Below are 20,184 nucleotides of genomic sequence, written 5' to 3' on the forward strand. Positions count from 1 at the left end.
CAAGGAGGCAAAACTTTTCTATCTAGTTCACATCTGTATCCTGAGCACCTCAGAACTGAGCACAGACCACAGGAGGCACTAAATAAGTATCTGGAGAATGAATAAGTGAATTCCAAGAACAGGGCATTCATTCATTCAGCCAGTCCGTCACAAATACATCTTGAGGATGTATTTCTGAATCCCTCTGCTGCCTTACTGTTTTGTAGCAGTGAAATGCCCCTTGATTATGTTCAAATGTGTCTTTTGCTGTGTCTGATTTCTGAGTCATGTTACAGTTGGTTGGTCCTGCCACTGGGGCCCAGTATTCACTTTGAGCATAATCATACTAAACCTTCTTTCCAGATCAGTATAATAAAGGAGTAATGTGCAATTAAAAACAAAACATCCTACACAGCAGGATGAACCCCTACCCACACTAGTATGAGGGATGGCTTATTTTCTGATGACCACATCTAGGACTATTTTAACAGCCACTAGAACCCCCGGAAGGGTTTTTGTTGTGTTGTGTTGTGTTTCTGGTAAAAGTAAATGCAACACATAAACGTTCAGGATTGATCCCAACCTTCTGGAGCCAGCTCCTCCGGGGTCAGGAAGGAACTAGTTAGTTTTTAAGTCACCATGCAGTTTATACTCATCTTCCATGGGAATAACTAGAACCCCTCTTGTCCCTCCCCCCAGAGAGTAACCTAACTACTGAATACTACAGGTCTGGCTCCTGGGAACACAAAGAGACTCTCCTGCTTCTCACTGGCCATGCCTTAGCGTGCTTCCTCTCTATCCCCTACTCAAGCAGGGCCTTAGAACATAAGCACCAGCAAAGCCCCAAAGTTACTACCTCTCAACTCTCTTGGATAAGAGGAGGCTTCCCTCAGTTTGGACTGAGGATCTATGCCCCAGAGGTGCCATTTTGACTAGACTGTGTGAAGGGAGTGAAGACAAAACGGTAAAAATGAACATAGGAGGGCCGGCCCGGTGGCGCACTCGGTTGAGTGCGGCGCTTGGGAGCGTGGTGGCGCTCCCGCCGAGTTCGGATCCCATATAGAGACCGGTCCGCTCACTGTTTGAGCGCGGTGCGGGCGTGACACCAAGGGTTGCGATCCCGTTGCCGGTCACGGTACGGGCGCGACACCGAGGGTTGCGATCCCGTTACCGGTCACGAAAAAGACAAAAAAAAAGGGGAAAAAAAAAAATGAACATAAGAGCCACCAGTCCCCACCTACAACCTAAGATGCCTATAGGAGTGGTCAGTGTGACACATGCAGAGGATAGGATGGGCAGCGAGGGTAGGGTGGGACAGTCGCTGGGCCTGCTCACCTTCACTTCTTGGCCTCACCCTGGGGAGCCATGTTTCCATGGCTTTATGCACAGGCTCTTTGTCTCCTAGGAACCACGTGAACTGGATGGGCTTCAAGTTCTTGTCTAATTCATAAACAATGGGAATCCAAGTGGGCAGGCTCAGCTCCACAATAGCCTTATCAGAGAGACCCTCCAGAGGCTTGGCAACGCCAGGAAAGCTGCCACTATGGGCTGTAATCAGTACCCACTTCCTCTCCTAGATCTGGGGAACTTTTCATTCCAAAAGGGCAGAGCTCTGGCAATAGTGTCCTTCAGACCACAGGAGGGTGGCTCATCTACAGTGAGGTCTGCACACCTGTGACCCTAGCTGATGTTGCTGTGGAACCGGTGGTTGGCTCCACAGAAGGCCTCCAGACCTTTACCTGGGCCTCACCGTGCTTGGCAGCAGTTTTTGCTCTATTGAGGCCAGTCCCACGCCCTACAGTGCTGCTCACTGCAGTGCCACATTGTCACTACTGGCAGCCACATCTGATCAATGGCATCCAGCACTGTCCAGGTCAGGATTGCTGCCTTCTGTCCTGAGATGAAGCAGATGTCAGCTCACAGCCAGCCTCTCACAGGGCCTGCACACACACTCAGTCTCCTCCCACTCCTCCTTGCTCGGGTTGCCATTGCATCAGCCACTGAGGCTGTTCTCCAGGTACCTTTACCCACCATGCCACATCAATACCAACCTGCCGGCAGCTGGGCTCAAGATGCAGCACTAACTACAGTCACCGAGATTCTAGAGTCCCCACAGCTCAGCTCCTGGTGCTCCACTGCCTAACACCCCGTGCCCCACCACCCAGCTCCCCTCGTCCTTCTGCCCACTGCCCAGCTCCCAGAACCTACACCCAGCTCCCCACAGCCCACCTCCAGGCTCCCTGTGCCTAACCTCCCAGTACTCCAGCGCCCATCACCCAGCTCCCCTGCCCCACTGTCAGCTCCCTGTACTCAAGTGTCCACCACCCAGCTCCCGGCCCCCACTGTCGGCTCCCCACACCCTGGCACCCATGACCCAGCTCACCACACCCCGCCACCCGGCTCTCAGGAATGCAGTTTCTCCAACACAAGTTATATCACATAAATGTAACAGCTCAACAGGTCCAGACTCCCTTGGCCCACACTAACAAAGAACCAAACCCTCCGGGCAACGGAGAAACCTTATAGGATAAACATGACAGACAAGGGTAGAACAGCACTATCACCCTGCAATCTCGGTTTTCCAATTATTTTCTGCTTCACTTTCCAGATTACTCACCCAACTCAAAAAACGTTTACTCAAAAGTTACAAAAAGCCTGATTTCCCTACCATATTTTTTTCTCCAAAGGATATCATGATCATGTCCAGGATTTACCCCCAAATAAAAAAAATAAATAAAAGCAACTAGTGCTTTCACTTAAACACTCTCCTCCAGCCCTTTCTAATTGTAGTAGAAGAGTCCTGATGTGGATATGACCATGCTCACGCTACATCCTGCACTCCTATGTCCCTCTGTGCCAGGAGTTCCCTCTACTCTAACACCCCTCTTTACCCACATGCCCTCAGTCACCAACTATGCTTACCTTCCACGCAAAAGGAACGCAGACAAGGCAAATTATCTTTTTCCTCCATGAGTAGTTTTCGAGTTGAATAAATCTCTCAAAAATAAAGCACAAAATGCTTACAAAGGCCAAGTTCTAGCAATTACTAGCAACATACACAGTCATCTTTTGAACTCCTACAGCCGCAGCCTCGGCGGTGTTTACCATAGGACACTCAGACCTTCACACCAGCCTCAACATCAAACTGGCAGTCTGGCCCGGGACAAAGATATGATTTTATTCTCATTAGAAACAGGCTGTAGGGCTGGCCAGTTAGCTCAGTTGGTTAGAGTGCTGTGTTATAACACCAAGGTCAAGGGTTCAGATCCCCAGACTGGCCAACCGCCAAAAAAAATAAAAATTAAAATTAAAAAAAGCAGGTTGTAAACTGTTTTCTTTTTGTTTGTTAGTTTTTGTGACCGGTAAGGGGATCGCAACCCTTGGTGTGGTGTTGCCCACACCACATTCAGCCAGTGAGCGCACGGCTATCCCTATATAGGACCCGAACCTGTGGCCTCGGCGCTCCCAGCGTCGCTGTGCTCCCAGCGCCGCACTCTCCTGAGTGAGCCACAGGGCCGGCCCTAAACTCTGTTTTCTTAGGGAGAAAAAAAAGGTTGTGGCCCTATAATCCTCTAATGCCAGGCAGTGACTACATTTTTTTTTCATTTATGAGTTTTATAAACTGCAACAAAACTGAACATCAATGCTTTTTGCATCAAATCAATAATGGGGGGAACATTAAGTATGCCGAACTTCACTCTGCCAGCTGGTGAAGGCCAAGAACCGAAGGCATAAGCCTGCCTAATTACCTAAAGCACTTTTTTAAGTTGCCCATGGCACTTAAAATATTAATATTATTACTTCAAATGAGAATAATAAGTAGCTTATAATAATAAAGGCTTATTTGAGACTCTTCATCAACATTTGACATTAGAGCAATCTCTTTAAAAAAAAAAAAAGCATTCGCTTTCACTTGAAAGTGAAACAGGGACCACGTGCAGCAGATGAGTGAAGTGCTGCTCCACGTCCCATCTTCATGTCTTCTCCACAATGAGAGATCCGTGGCTAGCTCTAGCCACAATCCCCACTGCACCCATTTCCAGCTGGCTTACCTCTCTGAGCCTCTATTTCCCCATTTATAAGAAGGTGATATAATAAATATCACTTACCTTGCAAGAAGTCATAAGAAATAGAGGTAATATAATGTGCAACCTGGATTAGTACCTATTTATTGGCTTATAGTCTATCTCTACCCAGTAAAATAGAAGCTCCAAGAAAGCAGATATTTGGTCTATTTTATTCACTGCTACGTCCCCAGCAACTATAACAGTGCCTAACACCCAGAGAGCAGTTGGCAAATATTTGGTAAACAAATGAAAAGTGTCCACTTGACACACAGTAAATAGTCTTTTTTTTTTTTTTTTAAATAATTTCAGCCTACCAGTTTTCTCCATCCTTTTGTTCTTTACATCTTCCTTTTAGGTCAGGCACTGTTTTCCTTTCCTTGGCTTAGGGTTGTTTCACCTAAAAAATATGAATATGTAGCAAAGCTACTAAAAAGCATCTCACATATGTTAGCTAACTATGAAATTAGTAGCAGGAGAAACTAAAAGTATTAAGAGCTTAAATCTGCCAAACATTATATAGCAGAGAAACATCCTGAGGATAAGATAATTTTAATTGCATCCTGTAATTAAAGAATTATTCTTGTGGCTGCAACTTCATGTCCTCACCAAAAATACTGCAAGGAATTGGAATGGATGGTGTGGTCCCCACCCTCATCTCAAGATGAACCTGGACAGAACCAAGCATCAGCTACTTCTGACACTATCCCATAAAACTGATTCCAGTAACTAAAAAGTACCAAGTGAAACAGACAGTATTAAAAATTAAAAAGGATTTTTAAAAGCCCAGCTATTTGGAAAGAATTTTTTTAAACTGACCTAACAAAATAATTATTGCTGAAACCAAAGTGTAAATTCTTACAGGGTAGGAATCTTGCATTTTCTCTAATTTTAACTAAAGGTCCATATTCACATTCACTCTAAAAACTTTAAAGCCAATATTCCAGCAACAGGGTTAGACAAAGTAGGCTCTTTCAAAGAGAGAAAAGACTGACTCTGGTAACTAGGAGTCCATCAAATTCTTAGTATAAATAAAGGTTTTCTTCCTAACATGGATACTTCCTAACATGGATCATTAATGTTGGAATCCCTCCACAGGTTAAGCATCATCCCTCAGCCAATGCCAGTGGGCCCTGTTTTTAATCAGAAAGGCAACATTTTCACATAACTATCACATTCCAGTATAGATGAGAGTGTTTTGTTACTTCCGTGCATTAACATAGAAAAGATGAAGCTGTGCCCTGTGGACAATTTCACAGCTTTTTTTCTATGTGGCAATCACTAAAACTCTCCCACTCACAAGCCATTCTAAGAATAACACCTCAAGCCAAAAGACCGCTTTATTCACATTTCCCTAGGCCAAAAATCATCAAACTTTTTTAGGACGAGGACATTTGTACAAAGTAAAAACAAACAAACAAAAGCCCTTGCAGACCACCATTCCATCTGCCCCAAGTTGTCCTTGAGGGGAAAAAAAAGTGGCACTTCTTTTGATGAAACTCCACTGAAATAATGCCTAATCTGTATTTATCATAAATAAAAGATTAACATAAAAGTAAAAGGTTAATTAATTAATGCTTACCCAAAACAAATGTGAGTATAGTGTCATATGTTAGCATCCTACAACAAAAATGCCATAAACAACACTCTAAACATCCACTCCACATAACTGTTTTTAAAATAAGCTCATAGGGGCTATACACCTTTTCTCAGTGTAGGGTTAGTGTTAACATTTTTCAATTGACCCACAAAATTATTATTGCTGAAATCAAGGTATAAATTCATCAGGGAGAAATCTGTATGCAGTAAGACAAAAGATTTTTTTCTAATTTCTAGTAATTTTAATTTTTTCCTTCATCCTACCTCAAAAAAATTTTATTGCCTACTTTTTTCTGATGCTCATACCTCCCAATATTGTAAACATGACAATTTTATTACTAAATCAAATCACACATAAAAAGTTTTATTGAGGGGCTGGCCCGGTGGCGCACTGGAGAGTGTGCTGCTTGGGAGCGCTGCGGCGCTCCCGCCGAGGGTTCGGATCCCATGTGGAGACCGGTTCCCGCTCACTGGTTGAGCGCGCTGCGGGCGCAACACTGAGGGTTGCGATCCCGTTGCCGGTCCCCGGTACGGGCGCGACACTGAGGGTTGGGATCCCGTTACCGGTCAGTAAAAAAGACAAAAAAGGAAAAAAAAAAAAAGTTTTATTGAGTAGATGATGGAGTTTGGATGTGTTGTCCCCTCCAAAACTCATGTGGAAATCTGATCCCCAATATGGCAGTGGTGGAAACTGACGGAGTCATGGGGGCGGATCCCTCATGAATGGATTAATGCTCTCCCTAGGGGAGGGGGGATTAATGAGTGAGTTCTCGCTCTATTAGTTCCCACGAGAGCTGTTGCTTTAAAAGACCCTGGCACTTCCTCTCTCTCCCTTGCTTCCTCTCACCATGTGATCTGCTTGTACCCGCCGGCTGCCTGCCACTTTCCACCATGAGTAGAAGCAGCCTGAGGCCCGTGCCAGATGCAGCTGTCCCAGAATCATAAGCCAAATAAACCTCTTTTCCTTATAAATTACCCAGTCTCAGGTATTTCTGTTATAGCAACACAAACGGACTAAAACAGTAGATTATAAAGGTTACTAAATATTTTTTAATTTTCCACTAATTTTCATTTCCCTCCCAGATATCGTTTTCCCCACTAGGATATCCATATATACAGAATTTTTCCATCTCTGACATTACACACACTTTAATGTTTTTGAAAACTGGTAATCTGTACATAATTATTTTTGTCTAATCTTAATACCTGACTGGCCAGCCCAAATATGTATTTACATATAAAAAATAATACTAGGAAACTATCTTTTGGATAACATTTTTAAAAACATTTTTACAGTTAGAGTGTGGTGTTATAACACCAAGGTCAAGGGTTCATATCACTATACAGGCCAGCCACCAAAGAAAAACATTTAAAAAAATTTTAAAACCAATATATGAGTTACAGTTTCAAACATAACAATTCATATTTCATGAAAATAAGACTTTTAACTGTAAAAACATGACCGACATATATACTGTATATAATACAAAAGAAATTTTATTGATGCTGCAGAAATAATGTGTACAACATGAAAAGGCTAATATGGAAGTAAATGCTTATGTATCAGAAATCATGATTTTTTTTAAAAAATGAATCTACTATTTATAACTACTAACCTACTAACCTCCCCCTTCCCCCGTCCCCCCCAAAAGAAGCCCTGTGCTGAGGGCTGGATAAAAAATAGTGAAGAATAGCAGGATGTCACGTTCCAGTAAGAGACACACAACGTGAATAGACAAGTCATTGCAGTGTGATTCTTATAAGAACAGGAAAAGTAATCCCCATGACGTGCCTCTCCTGTTCCTCCTCCTCCTCTAGCTGCTGCTGAGCCTCAGTGGTTTAGGAGAGCTTGGGGTTACACATTTGGCTGTGCCTGATAACCGCACCTCAAAACCTTTCAGATCTAGCAAGAGCCCCCCAGTATCACAGATTTGTCACCATCTTCAGTTTTTTCTCAATGGGTCTCATACTTCTATAATCAATTTCAAAAGAATGTAATAGAGTTTGTCCAGAGTAAGAAGTAAATGAGACATTTATCTTCACCTCAGACTTTTCTAAATGTCAAAATCCTGAGCATCTTTAAGAACTATCTCAAATCCCCTTGGCCCCCTCCCCAGACTTCCCCCTTCCCGGACTTTACTGAAATGTCTGTTTAGCATTTGAACTCTACCTGGCTGTGTTTCTGTCTCCCCCACTGGAGTACGGGCTTGCTGAAGATAAAGATCAGGTTTTATTCATATTCGAGATGGTATCTCTACCTGTGTATCTATCCGTCAGTTCCTAGCAGAGTAAACACACCACATATATTTGCTGAAATTGAACAAACAATTAATAATTTTCAGATCTTTTAACACTTACATATTTTCCACTCAGTTTTTGTTTTAAGCTCTAAAAATTAACTATAATATGATCCTGTGTTCCCCATATTATGACTCAAATTTTATATTTGGGGCTTCTTCAGGCCCAAAATATCCTTCTAGGAATAATATACAAATCTATGTTTTTATTTCTCACCTTGGAGAAAGAGAGACATAGTAAACACTGAATAGTTACTAAATGAATAAAGGAATTAGTGACTATACTAAGGGATAGTAAAAGATAAAATTTAAAAGAATATGTTCACCAAATATTTTCTCCTCCCTTTTCTTTTTTTTTTTTTTCCTTTTTGTCTTTTTTCGTGACCGGTAACGGGATCGCAACCCTCGGTGTTGCACCCGCACTGCGCTCAACCAGTGAGCGGACCGGTCCCTATATGGGATCCGAACCCTCGGCGGGAGCGCCGCCACACTCCCGAGCTCCGCACTCTACCGAGTGCGCCACCGGGCCGGCCCTCTCCTCCCTTTTTAAACCCATGGCTTCCACCATCTACAGAGGGCTCCCCAGTATACCCTTGGGCCTACTCCTCATTCCTGAGCTTCCTACTCTCTTTTCCCATTCTCTTGAACCTGTTCCGGTCAGCAACAAAATCGGTCGCATCAAGGTCACCAGTGACTTCCACACTGCCAAACCCCATAGTCAAGTCTTGGTCTTCCTCTAACTCACTTTATCTACATTCGATAGAGCTGAACACTTCCCCCAACATGAAACACCTTCCTCCCCTGGACGCCAGGACTTCATGCTCTCTTGATTTTCCTCTTACTTCAATCACTGTTCCTTATCAGTCTCCTTTTCTGGGTCCTCTTTATCTCCGGACCTCTAAATAATGGAGTGGCTCAAGACTCAGTCCTCTGACCTCTTCTCTTCTCTATGCTAATCTCTATGCACTTCCTAGGTAATCTGTCCATTCCCATCGTTTTTAAATATGCTGACAACTTCCGGATTAGTATCCCCACCCCAACCTTCCCCCTGAACTGCAAACCCCTACACACAAGCTACTTAACATCTCCACATAGATAAATAATAGGCAAGAAAATCATAATATGTTCAAAACAGATCATTTCATTTCTCCCTCCATATCTTCTTTTAATCTTCCCCATCTCAGTATCTGACAACTACATTTTTTAGCTACTTAGGCTAAAACTCCTCGTATCACTGTGGTCAAGGGAGTTAGTTGCCTCCTGGTGTGCATTCAAATACCTTTACATTTGGGTGTGGCCATATGACTAAGTTCTGGCCAAGGAGATGTAAGCAATGATATATGCAACTTTCTGATCATGCCCTTAAGGGGCAGGACCATGCCCTCCCCTTCCCTCAGTCCCTAACTGAGGACAGGAATGCAGATTTCCTTGTAGGAGCTGGAGCAGCTATCTTGGACTACAAACTAGTTTCCTCATGCTAAAGATGACAGCACACTAAACAGAGTGAGTCTGGCCCCCTAATAATCATGTGGTTACTAAAGCAGCTCTCAACCACTTATCCAGATTTTTACTTAAAAGAAAAATAAACTTCTACCCTGTTTAAGCCATTATTATTTTGGATCTCTCTGCTGCAGCACCCAAATCAATATCTTAACTAATATATAGAATTTGGAACCTGGATGTAATCAACCTTAATAGAATATAAACATGTGGCCCTGGGGCTGGCCGGTTAGCTCAGCTGGATCAGAGCTCAGTGTTGTAACACCAAGGTCAAGGGTTCGGATCCCCACACCGCCAGCCACCAAATAAATAAATAAATAAGTGGCCCTGGCTTAGGGATCAGCATGGACACAGACATGGCAGGATGGAAGGCCGTTGACTCTTGTTAGGCCACAATACAATACTGGGTAAAACCTGTGACACCTTATAAAACAGCTCGCATGCCAACACGGCCTGTAATTCTGGGGGAACTGGTTGAACAATTCAGAATTTGGGTGCTTGCTGGCTGCATGCTGCTTTAAGCAAGAAGTCCCACAAGCATGAGACAGACTCCAGCTGCAGCTTGCCAGTTTGCATGCAGAGATAAAAGAGAATATAGATCTGCCTAAGGAATGTCATGGTGTACAGTCTAAGTTTACTCAGGGTCTGGAAATTGAGAGCTAAGTAAGGTTGAAAAAGCCAACTCCTTCAGTACCCAGCAGGAAGCAAGCTGGAGAAACTATTTGGCCTCAAGAAGGGGATATTCTCCAATGTCTACTTCAGCCCCAGCCCCAGCCCCAGAGGAAAGAGACACAGAAAAACTACCCAGAGTCTACAGAAGGCCCGGGACAAGGGAGTTCCTCCAAGAGACCAGACCCAGGCTGCTAGATGGGCTACGTCAGGAACTCACCCCACTGCCAAGGCAGGAAGCCATTACAACTCTGCAGTGACAATGGCTATGGACCGTGAGAGGTATGTACTCCCCATTCTTTTCTTTTCCTAGTGGAAGCTTATATTTCCATTATCCTATCCTATCCTACCACATTAGATGAGGGATAGGGGACAGCAAATACCTTGTTTTAATCTAAAGGTTCCTGGACTGCACATCACCCAGAGATTCTGGACTCTGAAGTTGATTTAAGGTTAGCTCCCTTAGGAAGATACAGAGTGTTTTAGATTTGGAAAGAAAGGCATAGACTGTTCTCCTTTTGTAACATAAGAGAACTTTTAGCAGAATATATGGCTACCCAGTAAAAGCTCTATTTCCCAGCATTCCCAACAAGTAGTTTCAGCCATGTGACTTAGGTTCTGGGCAGTGGGAGAAGAGCAAGAGTGATTCGTGCTACTTCCAAGCTGGCATGAAAGAGGAGGAGCACCCTCTCAACCCCAAATTCACTTCTCGTCTCTTCTCTCCAGCTAGAATGCAAACATGCATGGACCAAGAGCTGGAAGCCATATGTTAGGAAAGTGGTACAACAAAACAGACGGTGCCAGGGCTCCTCATGAGCACAGAATTGCCGTACCAGCCCCAGCCTCCTACCCAGACTTTTAATTAGAGAGAAGTAAACATCTACCTGACTTAAGCAGCTGCTATTTCACATCTCAACGATCAACCCAATGAACCCAATGACAGCCTGACTCATCTGGCCGTCCTCGACTCCACTCATTCACAACCCACATTCAACCCATCACCCAATCCTATTGGCTGTACCCACAAAATACCTGACCATCCAGTATCTGACCCTTTCTCACCTTCTCCACCACTAACCCTAGTTCGTGGCCCCCACATCATTTCTCACCGGCACTCTCTCTGCTTTCACTCTTTCCCCCTTTATTATTCTCTTCACAGCAGCCTGAATGATTCTTTGACAACATAAACCAGAATGTAAGTCCCACCAGGGTAGAAATTTCTGTCTGTTTTGTTCATTGGTATATCTTCATAATCTAGAACAACGCTGGGCATATACTACTGTATTTCATTAAATGTAAAACATCACAGATTGTAACCCGCACCATTATTATTATTATTATTATTTTGTCTTTTTTGTGACCGGTAAGGGGATCGCAACCCTTGGCTTGGTGTCGCCCGCACTGCGCTCAGCCAGTGAGTGCACCAGCCATCCCCATATAGGATCCGAACCTGCGGTGGGAGCGCCACTGCGCTCCCAGTGCCGCACTCTCCCGAGAGTGCCACGGGGCCGGCCCACACCATTATTTTTTGCACCACTAAGAAAAGAAAAAAAATCCTGCCCATTAAACCACAACAAAATGCCTTAACAATAGACTGTGTCAGAGTAGTCATCAGTGTAAGTCTCGTTGCTTTGAAATTTCTTTTTGAGTAATGTGGAGTGTCTTTAGCCTTCAGCTGCACTGCCTAGGTGTGAAAGGCAACAAGTTAGGAGTAACTGCATGTTCAGTTACAAAATGTGACACAGCTTCACAGACTTGTGGATGTCCACCTCTCTAAAGCTCCCTTATGCGCTTGGTTGTTGCTGAGCAGTGAAACATAGAATTGCAGTCATTCCTCCAAGAACAAACATTTTCTTTACTAATACCAAATTGAGTCTATGGCCATACCACCCTCAACATGCCTGATCTCATCTGATCTTGGAAGCTAAGCAAGATCAAGCCTAGCTAGTACTTAGACAGGAGACCGTCTGGGAAAACCAGGTGCTGTAGGCTTTAAAATATATATATATATCGAGTTGACACTCCACTGCTGTTACCATTCCTCTTTGCATACAAAGTAATATTTGCTTTCATTCCTGAATCAAAGTGTAATTTTTTGGAAGGCATTTGAAATGGCAACTAAATTTAACACAGGTAGTGTGCTCGACTGAAGGTAATATGAACGAGTATAACCAGGTTTGCACCTAAACAGGAAATGACAACCATGTCACAACTGCCACCTGGCCAACAATGATTACACCATCCATTACAAGCAGCATTCCAATTTCAAAGATATCAAAATGTGAAGGAAAAAAAGGGGCAGGCACATCTCAGAACTGATTGACACAGTTATGAGAACTCTGTAACTTTTTGCTGAAAGCATAAGTGCTTTCATCTCTTGCCACTGTGCCTCTTGCGAAGCAGTCGCCAACCACACTTGGCCTCCTTGCTGTTCCTGGAGCAGGTCAACAATGCTAAGGTACTCAGGACCCTTAGTATCTGCTATTCCCTGTACCTGGGAACATTCACCCCCAGACGGCTCCCTGTCATCCCTTAAATTCTTTTCAAAAGCCACCTCCTAAAACTGCACGCACTCCACATACCCCACTGCTCTCCATCCCTTGAGGCTACTTTATTTTTCTTCATAACACTTATCTCCAAAGGACATCCTTTGTGTATATGTTTGTTTATTATCTGTCTCCTCACATTAGAGCAAAGCTCCACGTAAGTAGAGCTCATAGGGTAAACTTTAAATATCGCTGAATGAACTGCTTATAGGAAGACACCTTTCCCTAGACACACTACAAGTACCTGGTGAGGAAATGCAGTCTGCACAGAGCAGGAGCCTTCCTGCCTTCTTCTCCTACAAGAGTTGAGGGCTATTTGATGCACTCTGCTGTCAGCAATAACAACCGGAGAATAAAAGTCAACTGGGGCTTCCATTTTCCATCTCAAGAGGGACAATAAGAATGCTGTAAATGTTACAACTCACTCCAGTTATCTCTGTTTTGGATGTGGGTTAGCAAAGGGATTGAGAATTCTGAGGTCAGGCTCTGAATTAGAATCCAGGTTCTACCACTTAACTAGTTGTGTGCCTTTCAGTAAGTTACTTAATTTCTATTAGGCTCAATTTTCTTATCTGTAAAATGGGGATACTAATACCTATCTTGCTAAGCAAGTAAGTGCTCAGCACATATTAAGAACTCAATAAATGTCAGCTAATATGATTATTATTCTCTGTCTCTTGTCTAAAATGAATAAAAGCAGTGGAAAGGGGGCTTGGGAGGCTACATCCCACTTTTCTGCAGGGCTTGAGGAAGAAGAACCCCAATTATAAAGCAAGTGGTATGGGCCGGCCCGTGGCTCACTTGAGAGAGTGTGGTGCTGATAACACCAAGGCCATGGGTTTGGATCCCTATATAGGGATGGCCGGTTCACTCACTCGGGAGAGCGTGGTGCTGACAACACCAAGTCAAGGGTTAAGATCCCCTTACCGGTCATCTTATTTAAAAAAATAATAATAAATATAAATAAGTAAATAAATAAAGCAAGTGGTAGCAACTATCTACTGGGGGGGGGGGGGGGGAGCTTAGATCCTCAGGCCTGTTCCAGGGAAAGAAAAGGTCAAAGAATTGGGGATGATAGAGTAAAAAGGCCAGGGTGGGGCCGGCCCCGTGGCTCACTCAGGAGAGTACGCACTGGGAGCGCAGCGGTGCTGGGAATGCCAAGGCCGCGGGTTCGGATCCTACATAGGGATGGCCGGTGCGCTCACTGGCTGAGCACAGTGCAGGCGACACCAAGCCCAGGGTTACGATCCCCTTACTGATCACACACACACACAAAAAAAAGGGCCGGCCCGGTGGCGCGGGGGGGGGGGGGCGTGAGCTTAGATCCTCAGGCCTGTTCCAGGGAAAGAAAAGGTCAAAGAATTGGGGATGATAGAGTAAAAAGGCCAGGGTGGGGCCGGCCCCGTGGCTCACTCAGGAGAGTACGCACTGGGAGCGCAGCGGTGCTGGGAATGCCAAGGCCGCGGGTTCGGATCCTACATAGGGATGGCCGGTGCGCTCACTGGCTGAGCACAGTGCAGGCGACACCAAGCCCAGGGTTACGATCCCCTTACTGATCACACACACACACAAAAAAAAGGGCCGGCCCGGTGGCGCACTGGAGAGTGCGCTGCTTGGGAGCGCGGTGGCGCTCCCGCCGAGGGTTTGGATCCCATGTGGAGACCGGTTCCCGCTCACTGGCTGAGCGCGGTGCAGGCACAACACCGAGGGTTGCAATCCCGTTGCCGGTCAGTAAAAAAAGACAAAAAGGAATTAAAAAAAAAAAAAGCCAGGGTGGAGGTCTCCAAGTCAACTCATTTTTTTCAATGCTGCATCACACAACTCTACTTTTTTTTTTTTTTTCCTTTTTTGTCTTTTTTCGTGACGGGTAACGGGATCGCAACCCTCGGTGTTGCGCCTGCACCGCGCTCAACCAGTGAGCTGACCGGTCTCTATATGGGATCCGAACCCTCGGTGGGAGCTCGGCCACGCTCCCAAGTGCCGCACTCTACCAAGTGCACCACTGGGCCAGCCCACACAACTCTACTTTTGCCAAAATCTGTTCCTTGCCTGGAATTAATTATCCAACCCAGTCCATTGTTCTCTCAAGCTAGAAACTGAGGGATCATCTTCTCCCTTTCTCCTCCCCCCACCTCCTACATCTAATTGATTGTTAGAACTGGATTAACTGAGATTCTCAGTATTTCTGGTGTCTGATTGCTCCTCTCCATTCCCACCACCAATGTCTTAGTTCAGTCAGACTCCACTGCCTTGCTCCTAGATAGCAACCTAATTAGAATAGACTTCTAATTTGTCTCCAGGTCTGCAGCCATCTTCTTCCAATATCCCCTCTACACCCTTTCCAGTCATCTTTCTAATCCCTTAAAACCCCCCAAATGCTTGTTAGAGTCTTACAGAGAAAGTTCAAACTCCTAAGCATTTCTAACAGCCCTTCCAGATCTGGTGCCTGCTACTCCCCCAGGCAAAACCAGTGCCCCAGTCCCACTACTTAGAGCTGTTTCCTGAGCTCTCCAGTCTCACAGCCAGTTCCCAGGGCTCTTTATAGGCAACTTCTACTTGGCTTAAGTATCACTTTTTCTTGAAAGTCTTCACTAAGACATTGCCTCAGCAGGGGTCCCTTCTTGTTTTTCTTAGTGTCTTGTGCAAATCTCCACAATAGCACTTGGTACTATATTGTAATTGTTGGGTTCCTATCTGTCTGCCCCATCCCCAATTAAATTATAATTTCTTTAAATGCTTGTCTAGTGAACAATTGGGGGTGGGGGTGGGGAAGCTGTAAGTCAGTACCAAAAAGACCTGATCACATCAGGAACACATTCATGCAAAACCACACTTCGACAGAAAAACTACGCATATCAAGCAGAGTGGGTCAATGTTAGTAGGATATTTACATAGAAGCTGTGGTGAATTTATGGCCAGTTGTTACGCAGTAAAATAGTTAAAAGGGCTTTAGAGTTAGGAGCCCTGGGTTTGAATTCCAACCTTGTCACCTCTAAGCCAGGTCACTATGGACAAGTTACTTAAACTAAATCTCAGTTTCCTCACCTGTAAATTAAGGAAAATAGTACCTGCTTGATCACACAGTAAAGTGCCTGGCACAGAGCAGGCTTCCAAAACTGTTATTAAAAGTCAATCCTTTTGCACATACACAACACTGCCAAAAAAGTCCAAAATGACATATTCTGCATTTGAGAAGGAACACAACACTCTTCTAAAACCTTGACCACGGGCCTGCCCGGTGGCGCACTGGAGAGTGTGCCTCTTGGGAGCGCGGTGGTGCTCCCACCGAGGGTTCGGATCCCATGTGGAGACCGGTTCCCACTCACTGGCTGAGTGCGGTGCAGGCGCAACACCGAGGGTTGCGATCCCGTTGCCGGTCCCCGGTACGGGCGTGACACTGAGGGTTGAGATCCCGTTACCAGTCAGTAAAAAAGACAAAAAAGGAAAAAAAATAAAATAAAATAAAAATAAAACCTTGACCACACTTCGAATCCCCACCAACAATCTTGCAGATGAATTAGTTAAGAAAATTTAGCCAAAAAAAAAGGCAAATCATTTCAATGCAATCTCATTATCACTGTTGAAAAACACTTTAAAACACCTGCCCTACTCACAGCATCATCTTCGTATATGAAAAACAACACATGAGTAGGCTATAGAATGAATGTAATGTAAATAATGATGCCTTGGAATGAAGGTTCCTGAAGAGAATGAACTGAGTCATGGATCTGCTCTACAGAGCAATGAACTCACTGTAACGCACTATATAAATAACAAACAGCAATTAAGTTAAAGTACTCTACTTACAAAGCACAAGAGGAAAAAAGCACAAGAATTCAAGGTGCTCTATGAGAGGGACCAGAAAGTGCCTATAATGTAAAATCTTCTAAAGCTACTAGTCTTTTTCATAAGACTGCATTCTCATACATTTTCATTTTGTTGAAATATGAAACCCTGCCTTACCTAATTTCTTAATTTAGATTGAAAAAAATCACTATCTTGCCTGTTTTAGCCCTGAAATGTATGCTTGAATTTTCAATGATATAAATGTATTACTTCCTAACCAAATCAAGGTCACCCACCATATCTGTGACACAAGTTTCCACCAATAGAGTAATAAAGCAAAAGCAAAAGCTTTGGAGATGGCTCTGTTGAGAACTACTCACCTAACCCTAAAACTTTAAAAATTGGATTAAAAAAAAAAGCTTGACAGATTTATCCTAAAAAACAACTTGTTCTAGGTGTTGCTGAGAGTAAAATTACCAGTCATTAAGCTGTCCCTTTGGATCAAAGCGTTCGGATCCCTGTACCAGACAGCCAGCAAAAAATAAACTGTCCCTTTGTGTTCAGGCCAACTAATCTGTTGAAGATAAATTTATTTTGATCCTATATTAGTGATTTTTTCAAAATTATTTTAATATTTTTTTGGCCTTAATAAAGGTTCTTCTATTTCCTCCACAAAAGATACAAGTGTTCCTTATATGGTCACAAAAAAGTTACACCTTCCTCAAGGACTGGGTAAAGTGAAGAGACACATTTCAGATTATACTGTATCTTTAACTGGTCTGTATGCTTTATTAGTTTAAAAACGATTTGTTGGTGAAAACTCAAGTATGTAAAAGCCTCTAAAGCAGGGACTATTTTGGGGTGGGGGGTGGTTGGTGGGTATAGGGAGCAGAACCCTTGACCTTGGTGTTATAACGCTGTGCTCTAACGAACTGAAATAACCAGCCAGCCCCAAACCAGGGACTATTTAAGGAGAAAGGTAATTGCTGGAAGTAAAGCACTACTAAAAAACAGTCTCTTTGGGGCTGGCCCGTGGCTCACTCGGGAGAGTGTGGTGCTGATAACACCAAGGCCACGGGTTCAGATCCCATATAGGGATGGCCGGTCGCTCACTGGGTGAGCGTGGTGCTGACAACACCAAGTCAAGGGTTAAGATCCCCTTACCAGTCATCTTTTTTAAAAAAAAAAAAAAAAAAAAAAAACAGTCTCTTTACTGTAAAATAAATTACTCATTAGAATTAATATTAAAGAAAGATGGGAAAGAACAGAAATACTTTTAAAAGCTACACAAAACAAAGTGCCTCTAAGGAGATCTCTTGATATTTCCTACGTGGGTGAAAGAAACTGTTCAATATTCTTTTCATTTAAGATTACATTCCTGGGCCGGCCTGTGGCTCACTCGGGAGAGTGTGGTGCTCATAACACCAAGGCCACGGGTTCGGATCCCATATAGGGATGGCCGGTTTGCTCACTGGGTGAGCGTGGTGCTGACAACACCAAGTCAAGGGTTAAGATCCCCTTACCGGTCATCTTTATTAAAAAAAAAAAAAAAAAAAAAGATTACATTCCTGAAGTATGTGAGGAAAACAAAGTCAGTAAGTAACACAGAAGGGGCAACCCTGACTTTCCAAACGACCAAGTATCACAACCAACAAATTATTTGCTTCCTTTCCTACCTGACCCTTAACCCACCACTTGCACGCCCTATCCCTGGAAAATTTCAGTCTCTATGTAAACACACTGACTACTCTGTAGCTAAAACTGGAGCATGGAAATCTTAGAATACCATCAACCTGATAGATGATTGCTTTCAAAATACTGAAGGGAAGTTTGAACCAGTGGAAGAAATGAGGTGGTAGGTTGAAGAGGATACGGCCGGCAGGGGTCCTGAAAGGGAAGCTCCCAATTTGTAAAAAGGCAGGGAAAAGTCAGTAGAGGAAATTGCCACTGTTTTTACGACAATCTTATTAAACGATCTATAAAACATCAAGAGGGGGATCTGTATGGCTCCTTTCAGAAATGAGAACAGGAGAGAGTTTACAAAGTCATTTGCTTCCAATTCCTGTTCAGTCTACTACAGCAAAACACAGTTTGAAAGGAACAAGAACTAGGAAAAGGTAGAATGAAAGAGAATGCCTGAAGTCATTTTAACTGAAATTCTCTACACTGTTAGAAGTTACATATTTTGTTAAATGTCAAAGAATCTGTCTGTAAGCCACCCCCAAATACAAAGGTATGCTTAATCAATTTATACAATAAGATGGCCACGCATTCTCATATTTGCGATTTCAAGTCCAACACGAACACCCACCATACATTCTGATTCCATCCGAAATTATTCTTTAATTCCCTGAAGACACACACACACGCTTTAACTTCATATAAATCTAGCTTTTCTTGCTTAAATACCCTAAAGAAAAGAATGAACACCTCAAGATGCTCTCCTCTTCTTCAGACCCTAAAAGAACACTCGAAAAGCAGCAAATGGAGTTCCGAATGAAGAAAGAAGGCAAGAAAATAAAGGAGAATAAAACCGGAGGCCCTCTCAGGGCGTCATTTCATTCCTGGAAAATGTCATTTCCATTCCTTCCCCAAACCCAAAGGCCAGGCACCACTGGCGCAGTATCGTCCCTGTCCAAAGAGCCAAAGAGTTGCCAACTAATCCCTCAAGGTGTCCCCCCGCCTCCTTACCTCATCAGCGCTCAGCTCCTCCATCGCTTTCCTCTTAATGGTGAAAGGCGTTAGGGAGAGATCCTTCTGTTCTCGAGACCAGAGCGGGAGGAAGGACGGTGGAAGGTGTCTATCAGGCTGTCTAGTCCCCCGAATGGGGGAGGTTTCAGAATTGCATAGTCAGAGGTTAAAAAATAAGAACACGAGAGGCACTGAACTGCCTTGGCTTCGGTCGCTCCAGTCACCCCAGAGCCTCCTCCAGCTGCCAATGCCCTGAGCAGTCTCCTTTCGCCACCACCGCTGCTGCTACAGGGTTATCTTAAAGCGCCACTTAACTACCCTCTCCCCAGGTTACCCAGACCAGGCAGCGCGGTCTCTAGGTCGTCTCGTGCCCCGAGCCTGCAGTGTCTTCGAGGTGGCGGCGCGGCAGCTGCACTTCCTCCCGCAGATGCTGCTCTCCTTCCTACCCGCTGCCCCTGGCGGGAACTGTTCGACTGCAGAGTAGATGCCCCAAGGTAAGGAGACCCCACAGCCGCCCTGGCAGAGCCCAGCACTGGAAGGAGAGCCCCTCCCCTCCTAAAACAGGCCGGCCACGCCCCTCCTCCAAGCTGGAGCCCGGGCAGGGGGGAGGGGAAGGACGGCGATGCTCTCGCTGGAAGAGTAAATCCTCCTACCCTCCACCCCTACTCTTACCCCCTCGCCCCACCAAGTATTATTCATCAAAACAACAGGGCGGCCATCTTTGAAAGGGATCACGTGACCCCAGCCAGGGAGGCGGGGCTTCTGCCCCCGGGCCTCGGCAGCCAATAGGCCGCGGGCGTCGCGCCGCCAATTTCCTCTCTCCTGCGTCCTCTCCCCGCCCTCGCCCCACCCCTCCCCCTCTGCCGCGCCAGACAGGGGGTGGGGCGAGAGGGGCTGCGGGGCGGGACGGGGCGTTGCCATGGCGACCCCGCGGGGGCGACGGGTCGACCCCGGGTAGGGAAGGAGACGGCACGCGCGCCGGGGAAGCCCGGCCTGCAGGGGGCGCTCGCCCCGGGTCTGCCCCGGCTTCCCGCGCTCGCCAGGTTTTTAGGG

The 20,184-nt window shown here is 44.9% G+C and overlaps 1 protein-coding gene and 1 pseudogene across 2 annotated transcripts in view; both read right to left on the bottom strand.

Annotated features, from left to right (window-relative positions):
* Positions 1-19,873, bottom strand: part of UBE4B (ubiquitination factor E4B) — a 126,082-nt gene extending 106,209 nt beyond the window's left edge. The window contains exon 1 of one of the 2 annotated variants that reach the window (XM_008568820.1): positions 19,132-19,873. In XM_008568820.1, the coding sequence (XP_008567042.1) occupies positions 19,132-19,155 (24 nt within the window). In that variant the 5' untranslated portion in view covers positions 19,156-19,873. The remainder of the gene's footprint in view (positions 1-19,131) is intronic. The other variant, XM_008568821.1, reaches the window with a different exon arrangement.
* LOC103587376 lies at positions 1,317-2,950 on the bottom strand (annotated as a pseudogene).
* Positions 19,874-20,184: the final 311 nt, after the last annotated feature.

This window comes from Galeopterus variegatus, unplaced genomic scaffold (assembly GCF_000696425.1).
Source record: "Galeopterus variegatus unplaced genomic scaffold, G_variegatus-3.0.2 Scaffold445, whole genome shotgun sequence".
NCBI lineage: Eukaryota > Metazoa > Chordata > Mammalia > Dermoptera > Cynocephalidae > Galeopterus > Galeopterus variegatus.